This window comes from Cydia strobilella, chromosome 3 (assembly GCF_947568885.1).
Source record: "Cydia strobilella chromosome 3, ilCydStro3.1, whole genome shotgun sequence".
Taxonomy (NCBI): Eukaryota; Metazoa; Arthropoda; class Insecta; order Lepidoptera; family Tortricidae; genus Cydia; species Cydia strobilella.
The window spans coordinates 14,703,218-14,723,629 of NC_086043.1; the positions used below are offsets into that span (position 1 = coordinate 14,703,218).

Sequence of the window (20,412 nt, forward strand, 5' to 3'; positions counted from 1 at the left end):
GCAGAAGGCGGTGATCTTGGACACGGCGCAGATAGTCCGTCGGTTCCTCTCTCTGCGGCCCTGACCACCGGCAGCTTGGGCCCTGCCCCGCTGCTGGCGGCACCCTAGGTTAGGTTTTTTTATAATTTGTTTATATGTATTTTGTATTGTTTTGTAAGTGTTTTTATATTTTACTTTTATATGCATATTATAAAAAACCTAACATAAGAAAAATAATAAATAAAGAGAATAATAATAATAAAATACTTTATTGTGCACTACAAAGAAAAATACATGTTACAAACAAAGACAAGACATAAGTGAGTAGGTAACAACAGGCGGACTTATCGCTAAAAAGCTTATCTCTTCCAGACAACCTTCAGATAGCGATTCAGTGGCTAGAAATAAGTTAATGGGCAGTGCAAAATAATAAAGGTTTTTAACAAGTTTACAAATCAAATACCTAAGTATAAACTACAAACAATGAAAAATAAACTACATATATTATTTAAGCAACAATAATACACTACATAAACCTACACAAAATATATAAATACATAATGAGAATTCAAGCAAGAGAAGTATAACGACCAGGTAGCGTGAACAAAAAGAAAAATATATATGTGTAACTTGTGTAAGTGAAAGGACCAAGACTAAGAAAGAGATTTTAAATAGTGTTCTTTTAGAAGTTTTTTAAAAATGGGTAGGGATTGAGCACGTCTTATATCAATGGGCAAAGCATTCCACAACCTTACAGACTGGAAAGTGAAGGATTTGTTGTAGAACTTACTAGATGACCGAGGGGGAGCAAGAAGGCGAAGGCTTTACCTATATATTATTCTCATCAAGCTTAATTTATATTACACCGGTTGAAATAACTTTTTTTTAATTGTGCAATAAATGTTACCAGGTTTTATCCAAAAGGTATTACCCGACCTCGACAGATGGCGTTAAACGCCTTCGACCCGACTATCGTTTTAACATAACATACCCAACACTACTTTGCAGCATCGCTGCTAGATGTCGCTGGGAGTATCGAAACGAGATTGATTCCTACATAAACCAAAACCTAAGTTACGATTTTCAACCGTAACACTAGCACCGAAGAAAAGGATGAGTATAGTTTTTTTTGTTCTTATTTACTGACAATTTGGTTTGACAAACTATATTACAAAGGATATTACAAACCTTAAATACCATAAACAGTCACTCCTCTTCGGTTTTATTTTAGTGAAATGACATCCTCGTTTTTAGCTAGCGCTCGTAGTCGTGTCGTCGTGAATAACAATTTTAAGCGCTTATTAATATTATAATATAATATTAATAAGTAGGTTTTTTATGACAATAATTGCTAAAAAAATAAAAAAAAACAATACACTCCTTTTTTGGGCAGTCGTGTAAAAACATCTGACGTCAAATGTCATCCATAGACAAATATTGGGCCTGGGCGAAGTACCGAACGATACAGCGATACAGCTGATGACACATAAGATAAGACACATTCATTAGTTTATGCTTAGACGAATTAGTATTAGTTTACCTAATAAAAGTTGTTAAATTTACCCAAATACCCTGTCTGTTAGCGATTCTATCACTTCATATACGATGTGGGATCCAACGCACGTTCAAGTAACGGTCCAAAGAGCCCGTGGACTACTAATTAAAGGTAAAAACGGTACTAACAAATGTTTTGTTACCATTGCCCTCGGCAAAGAAAAATTCCAAACATCCGTGAAACACAAAGCCACTGAGAATGTAGAGTGGCTTGAGGAATGCGAGTTGCGTATACCGTCCCAGGGTAACACTGCAGAAATTGTTTTGAAAGTGTATGATGAAGACATTGTTAAAGATCATTTACTAGGTCAAATATCGATTCCGTTAAAAGACCTCGATGTTTATGAGAGGCCTAGAAACCGTTGGTACACTTTGCAAGGCAAGTCAGGGAAGGAGAATGACAAAAATAGAGGCGAGTTAGAGGTCAAGATTGCCTTTACTGTAAAGGAGGGCAGTTTGACTGACCTGAGCAAAAAAGACAAACATAAGTCATCCTTATCTAGCATCGCCCAAAACGTAGGTGGTAGTCTTATGAGCATTGGCAGTATCGAAAAACGCAAGGGTTTGAAAAAGTTTGCTAAGAACTTAGGATCAAAAATGAATTTGACAAAAAAGGATAAGAAGAGTGATTCATCATCTCTAAGTGGAAGCATTGGAAATCTTAAAAACTCTGCACTGTCCACACCAGACCACTCAACCCCTAAGACTTTACCAACAGAGGCAGACCCAGGTGTCATTAGTGAGGATGAAGATGAATTTGCTTTTGATGACTTGTCTCACAAAAGTTCTGGCAGTTCCCTCAATGTCAACACACTACCGCGAGGCCATAAATACACACCTTCCCCAATGAATGCTTCTCTTGAAAACCTGGGAGGTGGAGAGTTTTTGAGAAGATCTACTAGTAGTAATTTAGCAAATTCTGACAAGTCCATTCCAGTGCCTCAAAAACCTGTGCGACTGAGCCTTGACACATTTACTTCTCCAAGGCCACCTTCCCAGATTATTGACAAGGATGATGAATGGTCCCAAAAGCTTTACTCCAAAAGGCAATCTCATACAGTCAGCCAAACTATGATAGACAGGGAAAAATCTGCAAGCCTTGAAAGAAATAAAAAACTTGACAGTCCAAGCTCTTTGAAAGAAAAACCAAGTCCAAAATTCTTTAAGAAGTTTGGTAACAACAACAAACCCAAAAAGTTGCTTGAAGAAAGAATTATTGTTGGAGAAGAAAATATTGTTGAAGAAGACTCCATCAATCCTGTGTACAACAGCATTCCCAAAACAGTTCTGCAGCAACTTGAGGGCAAGTCTAAAGAAGATCTGATTGTAATGGTGTACAACATGCAAAGAGATGTAGAAACAGAAAAGAAGAAAACCAAAGATATGGAAAATTATTTGGATGAGCTACTATTGCGAGTGATGGAAACAACTCCGAGAATCTTGCAAAATCCTTACTCTAGAAATAACAGCATGCACATAAGGAATAAGTAATTCATGTCCTTATATTGGATTGGACATGTCTTTGATAAAAAAAAATCATTGTTTAATTATTATTTTTGTATTGAAAACAATAATGAGAAATAATGCTAGCCTTATTGTTCTTTCCAATATAAAAGCCCATTATTCTAGGTATTTTTTCCATTATTACTACAGGTATCTTAAGAAAGAGAATGGCATGACTATTTTCTAGAATTTTAACTAAGCGTTGTCTATAGGTTAATGCTCAACTTTCACTATGTGAATGAGTGCAAACAGGCCGGTTTAATGTAATCATCTATGTGCCTTACATGTTTGAAAAAGTCTGTGATACTAATTGGTTATAAATCAATTTTCCTTCGTTTTATAAAATGTGGTCCATTCTTAACATATCTACTTATGAAATGAATATATTTTCCATTTTTAGTGCCAAACTCACATCATCCACATAAATTATTTCTAAAATTTATTTAACAGTCTGTTGTTCCAATCTTGGATTTGTATAATGTAGGGTTTTTCAGACATGATTTTATTATTATTGTGTAGTTTTTAAGTTAAAGTGAATGTATCCACTACTATACTTGTATTACCTTACTTTTAAGAAACAATTAGACTTCTATTTATAAGATGCCAGAGTGCAATATCTGTGGGTTAAGCATTGTAAGTAGATGCACACTACTTCTAAAAGACTAATTGATATTTAAAACTAGATCTTTAATTATATTTCTGAACGGGCCCACTGACTATTAGTCTGCCAGACGATATCGGCCTGTCAGTTGTTCGGAACTGTAAAATTTTTGTTCTAACAGACAGGCCGATATCGTCTCACCAACTGATAGTCAGTGGGCTGGGCCCCTCAAGTCCACGGGCCAACATACAATAGTTTACAAAGGATATTATCAAGTTACAAGGTTATTTTTTCTTTTTTTTTTTTCATTTCCTAAATGCTACTAAAATTGTTGGCTTCATTTCTAATGGTACTATTACATAATGTTGAAGTTTTTTTACCTATTTACAAAATGTATTTCCATATAAATAGTAAGATTTTCTCTATTCAGTTGAAACTGTTAAATGTCTGATTGACTTGGTGGCAAAACTGGACCTTAAAAGCTGTAGCCCATGGTGGGTTCTTCCTAGTAGTTACCAACAAGTTGTTACCAGTGGTAACCACTGTTAACTACTGGAAAAAATAATTCCCAGTAACTACATAAGTCAATTAGTGTTTCAGTAAACTGCCTGAAGTGATCGGTTAATTATTTTTCCCAGTGGTAAAAAAAAATCCCAGTAGTTACCAATGGTAACAACTTGGTGGTAACCAGTGGGAATAACCCACCCATGATCTATGTTGGCAGTGGCAACTCATTGATTGAATTTATTACTACCTATTACTTTAATTTAATACCTACATTTGCAATACTGTTAATTAGCCTAAGGTTTTTTTTTTGTTTGTGATAATTTTGTTCAAAAGACAAATGGAACAAAATATAAGAGTAGGTTGTATTCGACTCATAGTTATTAATACATAACTTATGAGAGTATTTAATTAATGGCTGTATGAAAGTGCAAAGACATGAATAACAGCCAAAATGAAATATCTATTTTTTGATGATTAACAAAATGTTTATTTTTCCACATTGGTGAACTACTAACTCTTAAATTAATTTAGTATTAATATCTAAAAGTTAAGAGGCAGATAAGTTTGCTATAACACTGAGTATAATTAAATAAATTATATACTAACAAATGCATTGATTGTTGTTTCTTAATCCCTTTGTCCTTCACTCAGTTTGTAATAAAAAATAAACACAGAATATGAGCGAATTACTTTATTATAAAATATTATAAAATTGACTTATTAAGATAATCACTTGTGACGACGAGCCTTGGTTGGTGCAGCGACTGGTGCAGTAGTTGAATAAGTTTTTTGTGACAACTTGTTCATGTAGTAAATGACAATTATTGAAAAAATGAAACTGAAACAAACAAATGACAATCGTAAATAAAACATTAAACAGAAGCTATTCAACTTTGGTTAGTCATACATTTCATAATTCTATAATCTTATGTTTTTTGTGTCAACTTGTTCATGTAGTAAATGAGAAATATTGAAAATATGAAACTGAAACAAACAAATGACAATCGTAAACAAAACATTAAACAGAAGCTATTCAACTTTGGTTAGTCATACATTTAATAATTCTATAATCTTATTATCTTATCATAGTCTTCAATAAGGAGGATATGAGTCATAATGGCATTGTTCAAGGTAAGTATGTAAACTATGGAGATGAACTAATTGATACCAGGACAGAAGACAGGCTAAAGTAGAATTAAACACTGTACACCTTGACAGTGAAATTATTTTACGGGGCTCCTAAATTATGTTTAAAGCTGCGTTTCATCTTCGCCTGTTCTCTTAGCTGTTTCGGCATGAGTTTTTTTTTCTTCAAGCCTGAAGATAGCCAGACTAGGGTCCCTGTTTTTTATCAAGCATTTGAATCTGCTTCCTCCATACTTACATAAATCAAATAGACAACAAAATAAAAAAATATCTATTTTTAGGGTTCCATACCCAAAGGGTAAAAACGGGACCCTATTCCATCTGTCTGTCACCAGGCTGTATCGCATGATAGCTAGACAGTTGAAATTTTGATGTATATTAAAGTGGCTCTCCCATACAACAAACGTGATTTTTTTGCCATTTTTCGCGTAATGGTACGGAACCCTTCGAGCGCAAGTTCGACTCGCACTTGGTTTTTTTTATATCATCTTACCATGTTGTGAAGCAAATTCTATGCACCATTCCCGCAGCAATAAGTGACAGTGCCATAGACAGCACAATCTCTGGCAGCTTCAACTGGAAGTTCTTCCCAAACAAAGTTGCCTCTAGATTACCTATGGCCTGTAATATTGTTAAGGAAATAAGATTATACAACTATTATGGAAACTTGTAATATAAAAATAACAAAATTAATATTCTCGGATGAATCTAGTTTACAGCAATGGAACCAATCCAAAATTTTAAGTTTTAAACATTATTTTTCCTAATCAACTTCCTAATCCTAATCAAGATCCCTTAAATACTTTGTGGGTGTCTGGAAGTTTCGTGTGACTTCTATGAAGATTTACTAGTAGTTTTTTTAAGAGTTATAAGAGTCAAATTGAGAACAATAAGTTGACAGAATATGAATTTAAGGGAAGATATTGTTATGCCACCAACAAGGGGACTGGGCTATGTATGACTATGATTGTTATGAGGTTTGAACTTATATGCTATTATGGGTATATTGAACTACAGCATGTTGGTCGCGTAATCCGTAGTCACATCTTTAGATGTATTTTGTTTATAAAGGATACAGTAACGAAGAACATGAACATGACGGATCCAAGGTAGCCTCCGAATATAATGGTCATGGGTGACCTAACCAGCCACGGTTTGTACATTTGCATTCCCGAAAATATTAGGAGAGTTAATATCGATGATATGACGAAAGACGTCGCGCTGTTCAAAGCTAAAATGATAAAATATAACTTGAATGTACTATATTTTACAATAGTCACAAGATACGTAAGTATTGTAACAAGTTAATCATCATTTACCCATTTTGTCTTAATGAATTGATGCAATTTGTACGTAAATTATAAAGCCGACAAAAACACCGCTTCTATTGCTCTTTTCGAGTTTTTCGACACCGACAAACCGACGACAGACGACACCGACCACGTCATGTCACTTCGCTTCACTTGTTGACTTGTTGACAGTTCGTTACAGCCATCGGCCTTACAAATCAGCATTTTTTCACTTGGCTCAAATATCGCATAATATTAAAGCAATGGCCGTTCACAATTGTTTTAAAAAGAAGGCAAAATAAACATGCTTTAACGCATTCACTGCCAGGGGGCGTGGCCTAGGAACAAACTTGTATGACGGTGAACGCACATGTGCGTTGGGGGCAGTGAATGTGTTAAAAACGATTAAACAAATGTAATTGTTTGAGACATGTTGACGACCGGTCTGGCCTATAGTAGACCCAAACCAAACGGACGACCGGGGTCGTAAAACTTCTCATTCACGCTCGCATGGTCGAAAGTAGGATGAGAGAGATCGAGATATGATCCCAGTCGTCCGTTTGGTTTGGGTCTACTATAGTGGGGAGTGACCCTGCCTGTGAAGCCGATGGTCCTGGGTTCGAATCCTGGTAAGGGCATTTATTTGTGTGATAAGCACAGATATTTGTTTCTGAGTCATGGGTGTTTTCTATGTGTTTAAGTATTTATATATTATATAATCGTTGTCTGAGTACCCATAACATAAGCCTCCTTGGGCTTACCGCAGGCGCGGATCCAGCCCCCAAAAAAGGTTGTGGTCACAGCCACACGAAAATCGGCAAGTAAGAGTCAGAGTACGAACTCGCTCATGAACAATCATGACGCTTGAACGATGATCCCGATCTCAATAGACCGTATAAGTGTGACGTCACATGTGTTGTGTATTAGGGGTACCCCCCTAATGATTCCCCTACCAATGTTTCGCAGATTATCGATTCACAGACAACATTTCGCCAACCATCTAACTTTTAGACGACATTTACTAGTTTTACCGTTCAATTCGCTTCTGTGTTAATTAGAAGAATAATTATTGTAAGATTTTATGCATTTTTTTATTAAAGATTTCGTTAAGTAGTCGACAAGTTCAAATCAAATGGTGAAAAATCTAATTTTTTTATCAAATCTGCATTTTATCGATTCCCATAAAAACTACCCTATATATGTCCTTCCCCATATTATTATCTCTATACCAAATTTCACCTAATTCGGTTCAGCGGTTTAAGCGTGAAGAGCACAGACAGACAGACTTTCGAATTTATAATATTACTAGTTTTTGCCCGCGACTTCGTCTGCGTGGAATCAGTAACAGCAGCTAGAGTAAGTTTAGCGCCTGGAGAAAGTCTTGTAGCAATCATTCAATTTGAGCATAATATGCACACAAATTATCAGACAAATAATTAATTATCTCAATTCCACCATGATTCCACCCCGCTTTTCACCCTCTTAAGGGATAATTTTCGGGATAAAAACTATCATATGTCCTTCCCCGGAACTCAAACTATCCCTGATGCTAATTTCAACTAAATCGGTTCAGCTGTTTATGTGTGAAGAGGTAACACACAGACAGACAGACTTTCGCATTTATCATATTAAATGTATGCAATGTTGCATGTATGGATGGTAAGTATTTTGTTTTTTGCCAATATATCATAAACTATTAATATTTAATAAATGAAAAAACATTCCTAAAGGTACTTATTAAATTCGTATAGATTAGCTTAAAATAATTTATAATGTAATTTAATACTATGAAATAAATCAATCTGAATGTTGCGGATAGCTTTATTGTTTGTGTGTAATGACGACGCCTGTTGCCGATTTATGGTTGTACCCATGACGAAGCCTACGTTGCGGATGTGAATTTGTCAACCCTGTATTACTTAATTCTAATGTTGTTTTGTGGAATTAATTTAATAAAATAATTTAACATCTGAATCTAAATCTAGTTAAAAATTTAAAAAATTAAAAAAAAAACTATCGTGTATTTTAAACATGTTAAAGAATGTTACTGTTGTTGGGCAATTATTAATTAACACATTTTTCTCGAAATTTCGGCTTTGTTGTAAATTAATAAAATGTTAAAATAATTGGCGTAAAAAAATTTTTTTTACATAGTTTTAGTTTACGAAAAAGACGTAAGTTCAAGATTTTTTTTAAATTAATAATTGCCTAACTTATAAAAAAATATCTTTAAGATAAATTTCTAACAGTAGTACATGCTTTGACGTGTTTAATATACACCACATTTTTTCAGTTTTAAATGAATTTTGAATACCTTATAATTAATAGAGTTAGAGTAGCGAAAAATGGAATCTTGAGCATTGCGAGGGTTACAAAAAAATTCACCACACCAGCCCGTAGAAAATATTTACTGTAAGATATCAAACAAAATCAAATCCAAAATCCAAATATTTATCATTCTAACTAAATCATCATTTAAAAGTCAATTCTACCAGCTAACATAAAGAAACATCTCAAAATTTGCATCTTATTAATTAATTTAATTTAAAAATTGTAATAGATGTCATATATTAAAGAAAAAGTGGCCAAGCCCTCCAGTGGTGAGCCGGATCCGGCCTTCACCACTGACACCACCACCACCATATGACATCTATTACAATTTTTAATTTATATATAGTAGTGTGACTACTGAAAAAAAACACAAATCAAAATATTTAATAAAATCATTTGATTTGTTCCCAAACTTGTTAATTTAATTTAATTTAACTTTCTCATCACTTTTTGAACAATCAGCCTTTACCAGCTGGTGTGGTGAAAATTTTACAGTTAAATTAGTAATTTAGCAATTGCATTACTTACAACATTGATTCATTGAGTCATAGATAGCACTTTTTATACATAGATAAATATAAAACTGAACGCTACGCAAACTACGCTAAAAAAACTCCTACAGCTGTAAATTAAAAGCTGGCATTATTTTAGGAAATTGTACTAATATTTGTGAATGTTTAAGATTTATAAGACCCATAACTCCCACAAGCTAAAAATAATTGCCCCTGTTAGTAAATAATCTTTATTCTTGCAAATAATTAGGACTCTGTGGCCAGCTGATATTAACATGCAAGAATTTCTAATGAATACCACATGATCACTTACTGGTGTTTCGACCAATGGTTATCTACTCGGGTAATCGTGACGGAAAACGATCATTCTATAAAAAGTAAATCCGCGTATCAATATTATGCCAACTTCTCTGCGTACTGAAATTTCTGCGAAAGCGTGTGCGAAAAATCGGCGTAATTTTACTCGGGGACTCAATTAAGGTTGTGGGCATGCCCATCGTGCCCACAACGGTGGATCCGCGCCTGGCTTACCGTGGGACTTTTGTGTAAGAATGTCCCTATAATATTTATTTATTTATATTTGGTCAAACCATAAGAACAAAAAACTATACTCATCCTTTTCTTATGTGTGCTAGTACTAGTGTAAGACAATAGTACATTTCGATGCTAGTGCGGAAAGTATGTCATTACTTCACGAGTACCGCCTACGGCTCGTGGCAAGACTCGGGACGAGTGAAGAATGACATTTCCGCACGTGTATCGATCGACGTTTTTTAATACAGTTGCGAAAAAATAAGAAAAGCAACAAGTAAGGAATGGAATTCGAAACTTTTATATTATTAATTCTGTAGCCCGCTCCAGACTACACGGCGCGAAGCCGCGAACGCGAGTGTGGAGTCGATTTCGCTGATTAGCGAAATTAGCCTCCACACTCATGTTCGCGGCTTCGCGCCGCGATTCGCGCATGAGTGTGTGAGGTGTGGAGGGCCTTTGTGACATCATTGACATTGACATTATGAAGAGGTGTTTTTCTAGCTTTTATTCGACTAGAATATTTTTTTATTGAACTTTTGAATTATTGAATTTTCTATAAGACAGAAACAATTGTAAATATTAAAACATTGTACTATTATTACCTAAATATCATTATTTACAATTATTTGTGTATCGTATATTTATAAAAACAATATCGAATGTTGCCTTTGGAAACTTAAAACATTCTTGCAGTAAGAAAATACGCCTCTTCTTTGACAGGCGTTCCGTTCCATTCAGACAACTTATTAAGAACGGGTTTTAAACATTAAAAAATAAACGTGTTAATAATACTTATAATGATGAAGAGGTAAGTAATAAAATATGAAATATGCATATTTTTCGTATTCTTACATTAACAGTAGGTTTTTATGTTGATTACGACGTTTAAAGGAAACTAATATTAACACTCATCAATAAGTAGTCATGAATTGGAACAAGTAAAAATTTTAAAAAATTGGAAAAGTAAAAAGCACTAGTTCGCGAAAACCAACTTTCCGCACGCTAAACAGCCACGAAAAGTAGCACTTTTTGAGCAACTGTATTAAAAAGATAGTATGATTCTCTCTGTCTATGTTTGAAATGACACAGTCATTACCAGCGGGCCTACCGCGAACTACGTTCGACGTGTTGCCTCTCTGTCGCACTTGTAAATTCATACATAAGTGTGAGGGAGGCAACACGTCGAACTTGGTTCGCGGTAGGTCCTCAGATTAGATTACAAGTCTCGTATAAAACGCGACCCTGGTGTTTGACCCCTTGTGTGGAAAGTGGTTTCAAAATGTCCGAACAGCACGCAGCTATGGGTTAGAGCGAGAAAGAGATATGTGGACCGAACCATGATCGTGGTCATGTACGTCTATTAGTACTTTAAAAAGCGACCTAAACCGTACCGACCGTACCTATTATCTCAGTCAGGTCGTGTAGATAATATTTTGAACGGACGTCAGACAGAAGAAAAACCAGATGGGAACTACTGATAAGAGATTTAAAACTTTTGTGATAAAAAATAGGCTCAAGCTTGAGTCAATTAAAATACTTCGTAGTGGCTGATTGTTTTCTTTCTGCTCGGCATTTATTACGTACAGCGTACATTATTATAAGTGAACTATCAATCATGTTTTCCAGTATTAAATTATCTGCAGGTAAACTGGCTCGACCTTTAACATATTGCAGTAAATACGTGAGTATTAATTAACAAATGATTTTGTAATTAATATAAGAAGTTAATGCCGATCGTGTTTTTGAAACTCTCGTTCCCAAATAGCTTAAAATTTAAATGTTAATGTTTTTTGTTTTGGCACTAAAAACATATGTTAATAATAACAAACATATAGTTTGTCAAAGGACTCTCATTTCAAAAATGAACAGAGAGAATCATACTATCTTTGTCTTACACTAGTACTAGCACCCAAAAGAAAAGGGTGAGTATAATTTTTTTTAATTCTTATTTACTGACAATTTGGTTTGACCAACTATGTATATACATACATTATATGTACATTCATTTGTTTTAGAGTACTAAATCCTCTGAAATCAGAATTTATGAGGTGGGTGTCAGAGATGGTCTACAAAATGAAGCCAAGTTTGTTCCTACAGAAATTAAGGTTGAGTTGATCAGCAAATTAGCGGCAGCTGGAATTAAAGACATTGAATCTGCAAGGTATACATATCAATGGCATCTTGCTAAAAAATCATATTTTCAACAAGCCTTTTTATACTAATGGTACTTTCCTGTTATATACATATAGAGTGGATGCTGCCCTTTTCCATGTCATGGGATGCATGCACAATATTGTCATTATGACTTAAATACTTACCAAAATTATAGAAAACTCAAATACTGAAAATGGAGTCAATGGACTTCCATGACATTTACATAGGTAGTAAATTTTTCACATATAGGTGAACCTAATTTAAATGGCCAATAGTTATATTGCTCTAATTAGGTGGAGTTGCTTAGATACTAATAATAAAGAATTATAAAGCAACATTCAGCACCTTTAATTAAAAATATCCAAATCAAAATGATTTTAAGTAACTATAATTGTAAAAATGATTCCTAATTTTATTCCCATCAGTTTTGTTAGTCCCAAATGGATGAAGCAAATGAGTGATGGAGCGGAAGTTATGAAGACCATTAAAAGGGAACCCGGAGTTAACTATCCTGTACTAATACCTAACCTTAAGGGCTATGAATTGGCTGTAAGTATTAACTCAATAAATAACAACACCTCTCTAGATTCTTCATTGTAATAGCAGAATTACATAACATTCATTTAACAGCTCCCATAACCTTTTCTTGGTTAGGTAGTGACTACAGTTTGACAAGCCATTTCTGTCTGTAGAAAATGGCAGCCAATTTGAATAATGTAGGTGTACTGTGAAATGCACTTGGAAATCAAGAAAAAGTCATTCTCGAATAGATGGCGCCACAACTTTGGCCTATACTCGGCTAGATGGCGTTGACGACACCTTTTGATGTTTAACAATTTTAACACATCAGTGAAAAAACATGAGTCAGTCATATGACATTCTAAAAAAAAAACATTTATCCATGTATGTATACATATATAGTTGGCCAAGCAAATCTTGTCAGTACAAAAAGGCGCGAAATTCAAATTTTTCATGGGACAATATCACTTCGCCCCTACATTTTTTAAATTTGCTGGCTTTTTCTACTGACAAGATTTACTTGACCAACTATATATGTATATATATATGTTTTTATATTAAAAAAACCGGCCATGCGCGGTTCTTACTCGCGCACGAAGGGTTCCGTACCATTAGGCAAAAAAATCACGTTTGTTGTATGCGAGCCCCACTTAAATATTTATTTTATTCTGTTTTTAGTATTTGTTGTTATAGCGGCAACAGAAGTACATTATCTGTGAAAAGTTCAACTGTCTAGCTATCACGGTTCATGAGATACAGCCTGGTGACAGACAGACAGACAGACGGACGGACAGCGGAGTCTTAGTAATAGGGTCCCGATTTTACCCTTTGGGTAAAAAAAAAACATTTATTTACATTTTCATTTTTAGTTTTAATCGTGTGTCGATAGATGGTAGTAAATAACTTGTGACTACAAAATTTACTATCACAATAACCAAACTTCCGTGAGACACAGACATATTAAACATATTAATAACGCGTCACACGTATTTTAAGTCGATAACGCTCGACATGATTCACTCCGTACCGAGGGGCGTCATCAGGAGCTTGCGTCGACGGTGACGGACCGGCACAGACTGCGGGCCGCAGCCCTCCGCGCCCGATGTCGAGCGTTTTCGACTTAAAATACGTGAGTGACCCGTTATTAATACGTTTAATATCACAATAACCCTCTATACTATCTATTCTCTCTCTATGAGTATGAGTATTCTCTTTGATATAGGTATGGGGGTATGCTATGAATGCCAAAACTAAACAACACATTTTTTAATATGTTGTATTGTATACCTATTTTGACACTTTTATAATATAAATGATTCAAGTCTTCCACCTGGGCTAGTCTCCCTAAAGGGCATGGGCGGCATAGACCACAAAATCTATTGAGATTAACCCCACTGTGGGCCTAGCTAAGTGTAAGAACAGTTGTGTAATATTGTCCCATGATAGCAATGATATTTACCTACTCATTTATTACGTAATATAAGGATGCAGTAACGAATATTGTAGAAATGATATTAAATTTTCTACCAACAGAAAACATGCAATATCGAGGAAATAGCCATATTCCCCGCTGGTTCGGAATCATTTTCTCAAAAGAACCTGAACTGCTCAATGGAGGAGGGTCTGGCGAGGTTTCGAGTGGTCGCCGAGCAGGCGGTGAAGGACGGAATCAGGCTCCGCGGCTATGTGTCCTGTGTAGTCGGGTGCCCATACGAAGGACCTACGTCTCCTAAATCTATTGCTAAGGTATTATAAAGGTAGTTATTTAAGGCGTGTGCGTAGACTTGCGCGTGCGCTAAAATAGTACTTATCTGAGCCGTGAAAGCACACGTCACACAAGCGGTGTGCAGTCTCTCATAAGGATCATCGCGCACGCATCTGGTGTGCAGAGGCATTTAGTGTATAAACTTATCAAATCATTTCCGCTTTATCCGCTTTTTAGAATTTCGATGTGACCGCCCAGTAGCTAGAGGTTGCTACGAAAGTTTACATTTTTGACACGTGAAGCGCAACCTTTGCTTTTAGTTTTCGCGAAATTAACTACTTATCTTATCATTCTTATCAATTAAAACTTGCCTACCATTTGTAACTTTTGCCGTCCTTCTACAAAATTTTCCCTTTCCTTACCCAGGTGGTAATAACTATAGTTTGTCAAGGGACTGTCTCATTTCAAACATAGACAGAGAGAATCATACTATCTTTGTCTTACACTAGTACTAGCACCCAAAAGAAAAGGATGAGTATAGTTTTTTTTGTTCCTATTTACTGACAAGATTTGCTTGACCAACTATAGGTTTAAACATAGGTTTTTATTTGTACCTACATAAACTGCCAAATAGTAGGCACTGAAAAGTACCAGTTATTAGCACCTATTTTTGTAGGAAAGTCATTACTCCTGTCTTAGAAGAAGATTGAAGGTGCAATTCGTGGGGTGCATTTAAAATGTTTTCTTAAATAGCTGTCAGAAGACCTGCTGGCCATGGGTTGTTACGAGGTCTCCTTGGGAGACACCATCGGCGTGGGAACGCCTGGCTCCGTCCGCCGGCTCTTGAAGGAGGTGCTGACCGTGGCGCCGCCAGAAAAGGTCGCCGTGCACTTTCATGATACCTACGGACAGGGGCTCGCGAATCTTGTGGCTGCTTTGGAGGTAAGAAAGTTAGGCATAACCTGATAGGAGGAGGGTTCTAATCATGATACAAATTGCCTAAACTATATAGAGGCCTCACACACCTACCATAGTAATATTATAGTCAGTCAAATGATTTATTTATCCTGGACCAATAGCGGTCGAGCGCGCGAGCAACGCAATAGTCTTGAGGAGCATTTCAATAATTTCGCGGTATTAAAGTGAAGCACCTGTGCATACTTTTTCGTTATTTTTTTACTTACCGTAGAAAGTTACAACTTTGCCTTTTCAACATTGCTTTGCCCACCGCATCACATTTCAGTAGAAGCGAAATATCATAAAACTAGTAACAGATACACCTCCCTTTCAATCTGTGGTTTATAGCTAATCATATTGCTGGCAACACTGGCCTATTAGTTGACGTGTGCCTAACTTCAGTCACGCGTCACGCGTGAGCCGGCTTCAAGTGAGACCGTGTTTTTTGGCGGGCAAAAAAAAAGTTAAAAAAACTTCGGTGGGATATCGGTCCAGGAGAGTCCTACAGGGATGTAGTTTTAACTGTAAATAATATGCAGCTTAGAAACGATGTAGACGAAGTTTCAACACGTTATATGCATTACTTTTGTAATTATGATCGTGGACAATCTCATGATCGTCTTTACGTATCACTTTTCACAACATTGCCCAGCACATTTTTACCGTTAGGGTTGTCACTAGTCGGTATGTTATTATTGACTTGCGAGGAGGCATTTACCATGCAACGTTGTTTAAAGTTATTTTGCTAATTTTAAGAGGAAATATAAGCAACAACCGCTTTACTTATATTACTTTATACTTCCTTTGCAGTTTAAAAAAGTTTCTTGTTATGTTATCTGTAGTTACCAACTTTAAATGCTTAGTAAAAATGGCAGTGCTTTTGAATAATTAATATTTTTGTTAATTTTTATATTATTGTATACTTCCTTTGCAGTAAAAAAAAAATGTTGATTTTTGATTGTTTCTTTAAAATTTGGGTAGAAGTGAAAATTGACAACCCTAGCATATTTAGGATTTTGTATGAAGAATAGCAAAGTCATGACCATAAAGATGATAATCGTGGAGTTAAGAGACTGTAAGTAAAAGTAGGCAATCTTGAAATTTTTACATTTTTTTGGCCCGCCTGTTTAAGACACATTTTCTACAGTACAGAAACTTATTTCGACTACGGTTAGCTCACTCACACAAAGAGGAGTATGTCAATATGTTATTGCCACAGATAAGTAATGCAATATAGACCAACAAACTTGAAAAAAAAGTAAAAGACTGCAAAAAGCGGGCAAAGTTGTACAGTTATACGGTATGTATTTTGACTACTTTTTAGGGTTCCCTACCTCAAAAGGAAAAAACGGAACCCTTATAGGATCACTCGTGCGTCTGTCTGTCCGTCTGTGTCTGTCACAGCCTATTTTCTCCGAAACTGCTGGACCAATTAAGTTGAAATTTGGTAGACATACGTAAGTTTGTGACCCAAAGACGAACATGTAACGTAAACAAATGAATTTTAAACATGGGGCCACTTTTGGGGGGTAAATGAGAAAATTAAAAACTAAAGTTTTTAAGACTATATCGTGTTACATATCAAATGAAAGAGCTCGTTATGAGAATCTCAAATACATATATATATATTTTTTTAATTTTTAAATAAATAGTTTAAAAGTTATTTATGAAAATAGCCAAAAATGACTATTCCCCCCCCCCTTTATCTCCGAAACTACTGTGTCTAAAATTTTGAAAAAAAATATACAAAATAGCTCTTTACCTATAGATCACAGGAAAACCTATTAGAAATGTGCAGTCAAGCGTGAGTCGGAATTAATTACTTAGTTTTTGATCCAACCCCTACGTATTTTTAAAAAACATCGGCGGTCCGGATGCGGACCGCGGGCCGCCATTTGGTGACCCCTGGTCTAGTTGTTTCTATTTAGGATGTTAATATTAAAATCGCCGCGCAAAAAAAATCGCTTCGTCCTGACCTTATTCTACATTAACACTAATACAAAACATAACTTCTGCAATAAGCTTCGTCAAAAACAACCATAACTAATGCCCATCCCCACCCTGCACCAAGACCGGCCCAAAAGTTCCCATAATGCTTGCAGCATTCCCATGCTGTATGGCGATGGAAACCTGTTGGACCAGCCAAGATTCAGAGCGGGGATCATTACCCCTCTCCCTTAAACGCCTGTCCAACTCCCTAAAAAGCTCCAGAGCCTCATTACCCCAGGGTCCAGCAGTCTCCACAGCAACCGGTACGAAATCGTACACCACCTCCAAGGCGGAGTACTTGGCGTGTTTGAGCCTTGCAGCCGTTTCCGCCGCCGATCCTGCAGCGTTAAGAGCGTGTCTCAAATGAGACGCAGCATATGTACTTACACAGCATGTTGCATCCCATAAGAGACAACGCCCTTTCCGCCAGGGAACCAACGTTAACCCGTCCGGCCTCTTGCCATCCGTGCGTGACAAACCCGGTGGCTCCAGAACACATGGAACATTGGCCGATACCACGGCCCGACGTTGACGGCGGCGTTGGTGGTGGTTGGTTGTTTGGTTGGTGGTTGGTTGGTTGGTTGGTTGGTTGGTTGGTTGGTGGTTCGTGGCATGACTCAAAATGTATATGAAATGTATGCATACATGAAATGTATGTATCTAACGGCTAAGAGTTTCTGAGAGCGCACTTTTAAGCTCAGTAGCTCGCGAAATTTGTGGCTGTTTTAGAGTACCTAAATACCTATTCAAGCGTATTTGGCACTTCAATACATGTGTTGTGAGAAGGCCTTTAATCATACGACAAATCGCTTGAACCGTAGAGAGAGAGAGGCAAAAACAAATTAATATTAGAGTTGGGTGTTCTATACAAACAAATGATAATTAATTATCCCGTGAGTCCCGTGACATAGCTACTAATTCAACGGCACAGCACAGAAAAACTTTTGACATTACTTAGTTCTACGTAGGTACTCTAAATTCAATTAAATCAATATACACGCTCCTCCTCTTCGACTATCCCTTGAAAAACAGGCAGCGAGTTTGAAATTGGGAATAATTAATTATCTTCAAGGCCATCCAACATGAAATGCTTAGCGAATGTCAGTGATGCATATTACATCGATGGACTTCCCGTTCGTTGCTAGGTCTTCCAGGTAGACGGCTAAGGCATCGGCTTTGTTCAGTAACCCTGCTATGTTTTGATGTAGCACGTAGATATATCTGTGCGAAAAAAACGCCATTGAAATCGTTCTGAGTATTTGAGGTGGCGTTTTCATAGGTAGTTACTTAAGTCGTGGTCGTGGTCGTTTTCAGCATCTGTACTCGTAGCCTTAGCGAAGCAAGCGTCTTCGGGTGTTTGTAGACTGATAATGTATATGAATATAGACATGAAATGTATGTATCTAACGACTGAGTTTCTGAGAGCGCACTTTTAAGCTCAATAGCTCGCGAAATTTGTGGCTGTTTTGGAGTACCTAAAATACCTATTTAAGCGTATTTGGCACTTCAATATATGTGTTGTGCGAAGGCCTTTAATCATACGACAAATCGCTTGAACCGTAGAGAGAGAGAGAGAGAGAGAGAGAGAGAGGCAACACACAAAGAAATACTGTGTTTACAGACATGCAGAAATGTATTGTTTAAAACGCCTCGCGAAAGTTGTGGCTGCTTTGGAGATAAGCATACCTGTATATGTAAAGTAGGTATTTTCTAGAGGGCACTAAATCATGTACTCACAACGGGTTCCCCTCATCTGGCAGAATATTATTTGTCAGAAATACACTTCGTATAACACGTATCGCAGAAAACTTTTAGTCGAATGATACTTTCCCGTAAATATATACTAGCCATAATAGTCATTTCGCATAATATTCATTTGGCAGATTTCTCTAAGTGGTGGTTAGGTTAGGGTTTTCTGCCAAATAATATTATGCAAAAAGAAATTCTGCAAAGTAATATTATGCGAAAAGCAGTCGTTATGTGAAAGGTAATTCTGCCAAACGACATTTCTGCCAAGTAACATTATGCAATACAAAAATATGTCAAAAAACTTTCTGCAACACAATAGGGAACCACCTACAACAAATCGCTGATACCGTAGTGAGCGGCTACACACTACACACATCCGTACAGTATGCTCTCTCCTTCTGTCAGGGGTAATTAAAAATTCGTTCGCCTAGCTATTTGCCTCTCTATCGCTTGAATAGTTCGATATTCACGGTAAGCCCTGTCGTGGTGAGAAAAACACAATCCCAACACTCAACAGTCGCAACCAAATTGGCCGCTATAGCTTCTTAAGATCCGCTATTTTGACAGACACGGAACAAATGTTGATACAGCAAATCTGTGAAACCTTTAAAGGGTCACCAACGCGAATAAATAACATACCTACCTACTTATCGGGTAATCATCAGGCGAGGCATAGGTACCTACTCATATTTGAGTCCATTGTTACCAACCAACAACAGCTGATAAAAATATATAGATATACATGTCGTCTTATCTACACTTCGTTATTTGCAACGACATAAGGCCTTTCAAGCAATAATTATAACCAGTTAAGTGACATGCTGTTGGTACCTACTTAAACCCGCTCAATATAGTAACGGCGCGCAAAGATTACGTCATCGACATAAGTAGATATGTAGATATCATTAACCTAATTATGTTAAGACACCATGTGTTCGCAGTTCGGGTGCACGACTGTGGACTCCTCGATCTCGGGCCTGGGCGGTTGCCCTTATGCACGGGGCGCCAGCGGCAACCTCGCTACCGAGGACCTGGTCTACCACCTTTATGGTCTCGGCGTCAACACGCATATAGACCTCGTGAAGCTGGTCGAGGCGGGCCGATACATATCCAACTTCCTAGGAAAACCCACCGACTCCAAAGTGAACAGAGCTCTAGGTGACAGATTCACAGATCACCAAGATATTGTCAAAATTGCAGCTTGTGAACTTTAGCACGTTATTACTTAAGGATGTCAACAATATGTTAATCAGAATGTAAATATGTACATATGAAACGCACAGGTAAATAAAGTTTTATATGCTTATCACGTTGTTGTTTACTTAAAGTTGATGTTTGTGTTGGTGAGCGTCGGCCAATAATACAGGTTTTTTTATCATTTAT

General features: G+C 36.6%; 3 protein-coding genes across 3 annotated transcripts; 2 read left to right on the plus strand and 1 right to left on the minus strand.

The window, feature by feature from the left end:
* The first annotated feature begins 1,494 nt into the window (after positions 1-1,494).
* LOC134755938 (rab11 family-interacting protein 2-like) lies at positions 1,495-4,757 on the plus strand. The gene has a single exon (XM_063692638.1). The coding sequence runs from the start codon at positions 1,585-1,587 to the stop codon at positions 3,022-3,024; it is 1,440 nt and encodes a 479-aa protein (XP_063548708.1). The 5' UTR covers positions 1,495-1,584; the 3' UTR covers positions 3,025-4,757.
* A 63-nt stretch (positions 4,758-4,820) lies between these two features.
* Positions 4,821-6,767, minus strand: LOC134755941 (keratinocyte-associated protein 2). Its single transcript, XM_063692642.1, has 4 exons — positions 6,610-6,767; positions 6,367-6,521; positions 5,784-5,911; positions 4,821-4,982 (listed from the first exon to the last, which is right to left on the minus strand). Exons 1-4 carry the CDS (start codon positions 6,611-6,613, stop codon positions 4,874-4,876), a joined length of 396 nt encoding a protein of 131 aa, XP_063548712.1. The 5' UTR covers positions 6,614-6,767; the 3' UTR covers positions 4,821-4,873.
* A 4,669-nt stretch (positions 6,768-11,436) lies between these two features.
* Positions 11,437-20,338, plus strand: LOC134755940 (hydroxymethylglutaryl-CoA lyase, mitochondrial). The gene is made up of 6 exons (XM_063692641.1): positions 11,437-11,637; positions 11,972-12,117; positions 12,536-12,659; positions 14,163-14,375; positions 15,088-15,276; positions 19,971-20,338. The coding sequence occupies exons 1-6, from the start codon at positions 11,572-11,574 to the stop codon at positions 20,241-20,243; spliced, it is 1,011 nt and encodes a 336-aa protein (XP_063548711.1). The 5' UTR covers positions 11,437-11,571; the 3' UTR covers positions 20,244-20,338.
* The last annotated feature ends 74 nt before the right edge of the window (positions 20,339-20,412 follow it).

What these genes read in the sequence shown, in the direction of transcription:
- LOC134755938 (XM_063692638.1), top strand. Translation starts at nt 1,585, where the DNA reads ATGTGGGATCCAACGCACGTTCAAGTAACGGTCCAAAGAGCCCGTGGA.
- LOC134755941 (XM_063692642.1), bottom strand. An exon ending in TGTTCATGTTCTTCGTTACT is followed by an intron (nt 5,912 to 6,366) that starts GTATCCTTTATA and finishes ACAATATTACAG; the next exon opens with GCCATAGGTAATCTAGAGGC. An exon ending in AGAATTTGCTTCACAACATG is followed by an intron (nt 4,983 to 5,783) that starts GTAAGATGATAT and finishes TGTTTGTTTCAG; the next exon opens with TTTCATTTTTTCAATAATTG.
- LOC134755940 (XM_063692641.1), top strand. Translation starts at nt 11,572, where the DNA reads ATGTTTTCCAGTATTAAATTATCTGCAGGTAAACTGGCTCGACCTTTA. An exon ending in TAACATATTGCAGTAAATAC is followed by an intron (nt 11,638 to 11,971) that starts GTGAGTATTAAT and finishes CATTTGTTTTAG; the next exon opens with AGTACTAAATCCTCTGAAAT. An exon ending in CTCCTAAATCTATTGCTAAG is followed by an intron (nt 14,376 to 15,087) that starts GTATTATAAAGG and finishes TTTCTTAAATAG; the next exon opens with CTGTCAGAAGACCTGCTGGC.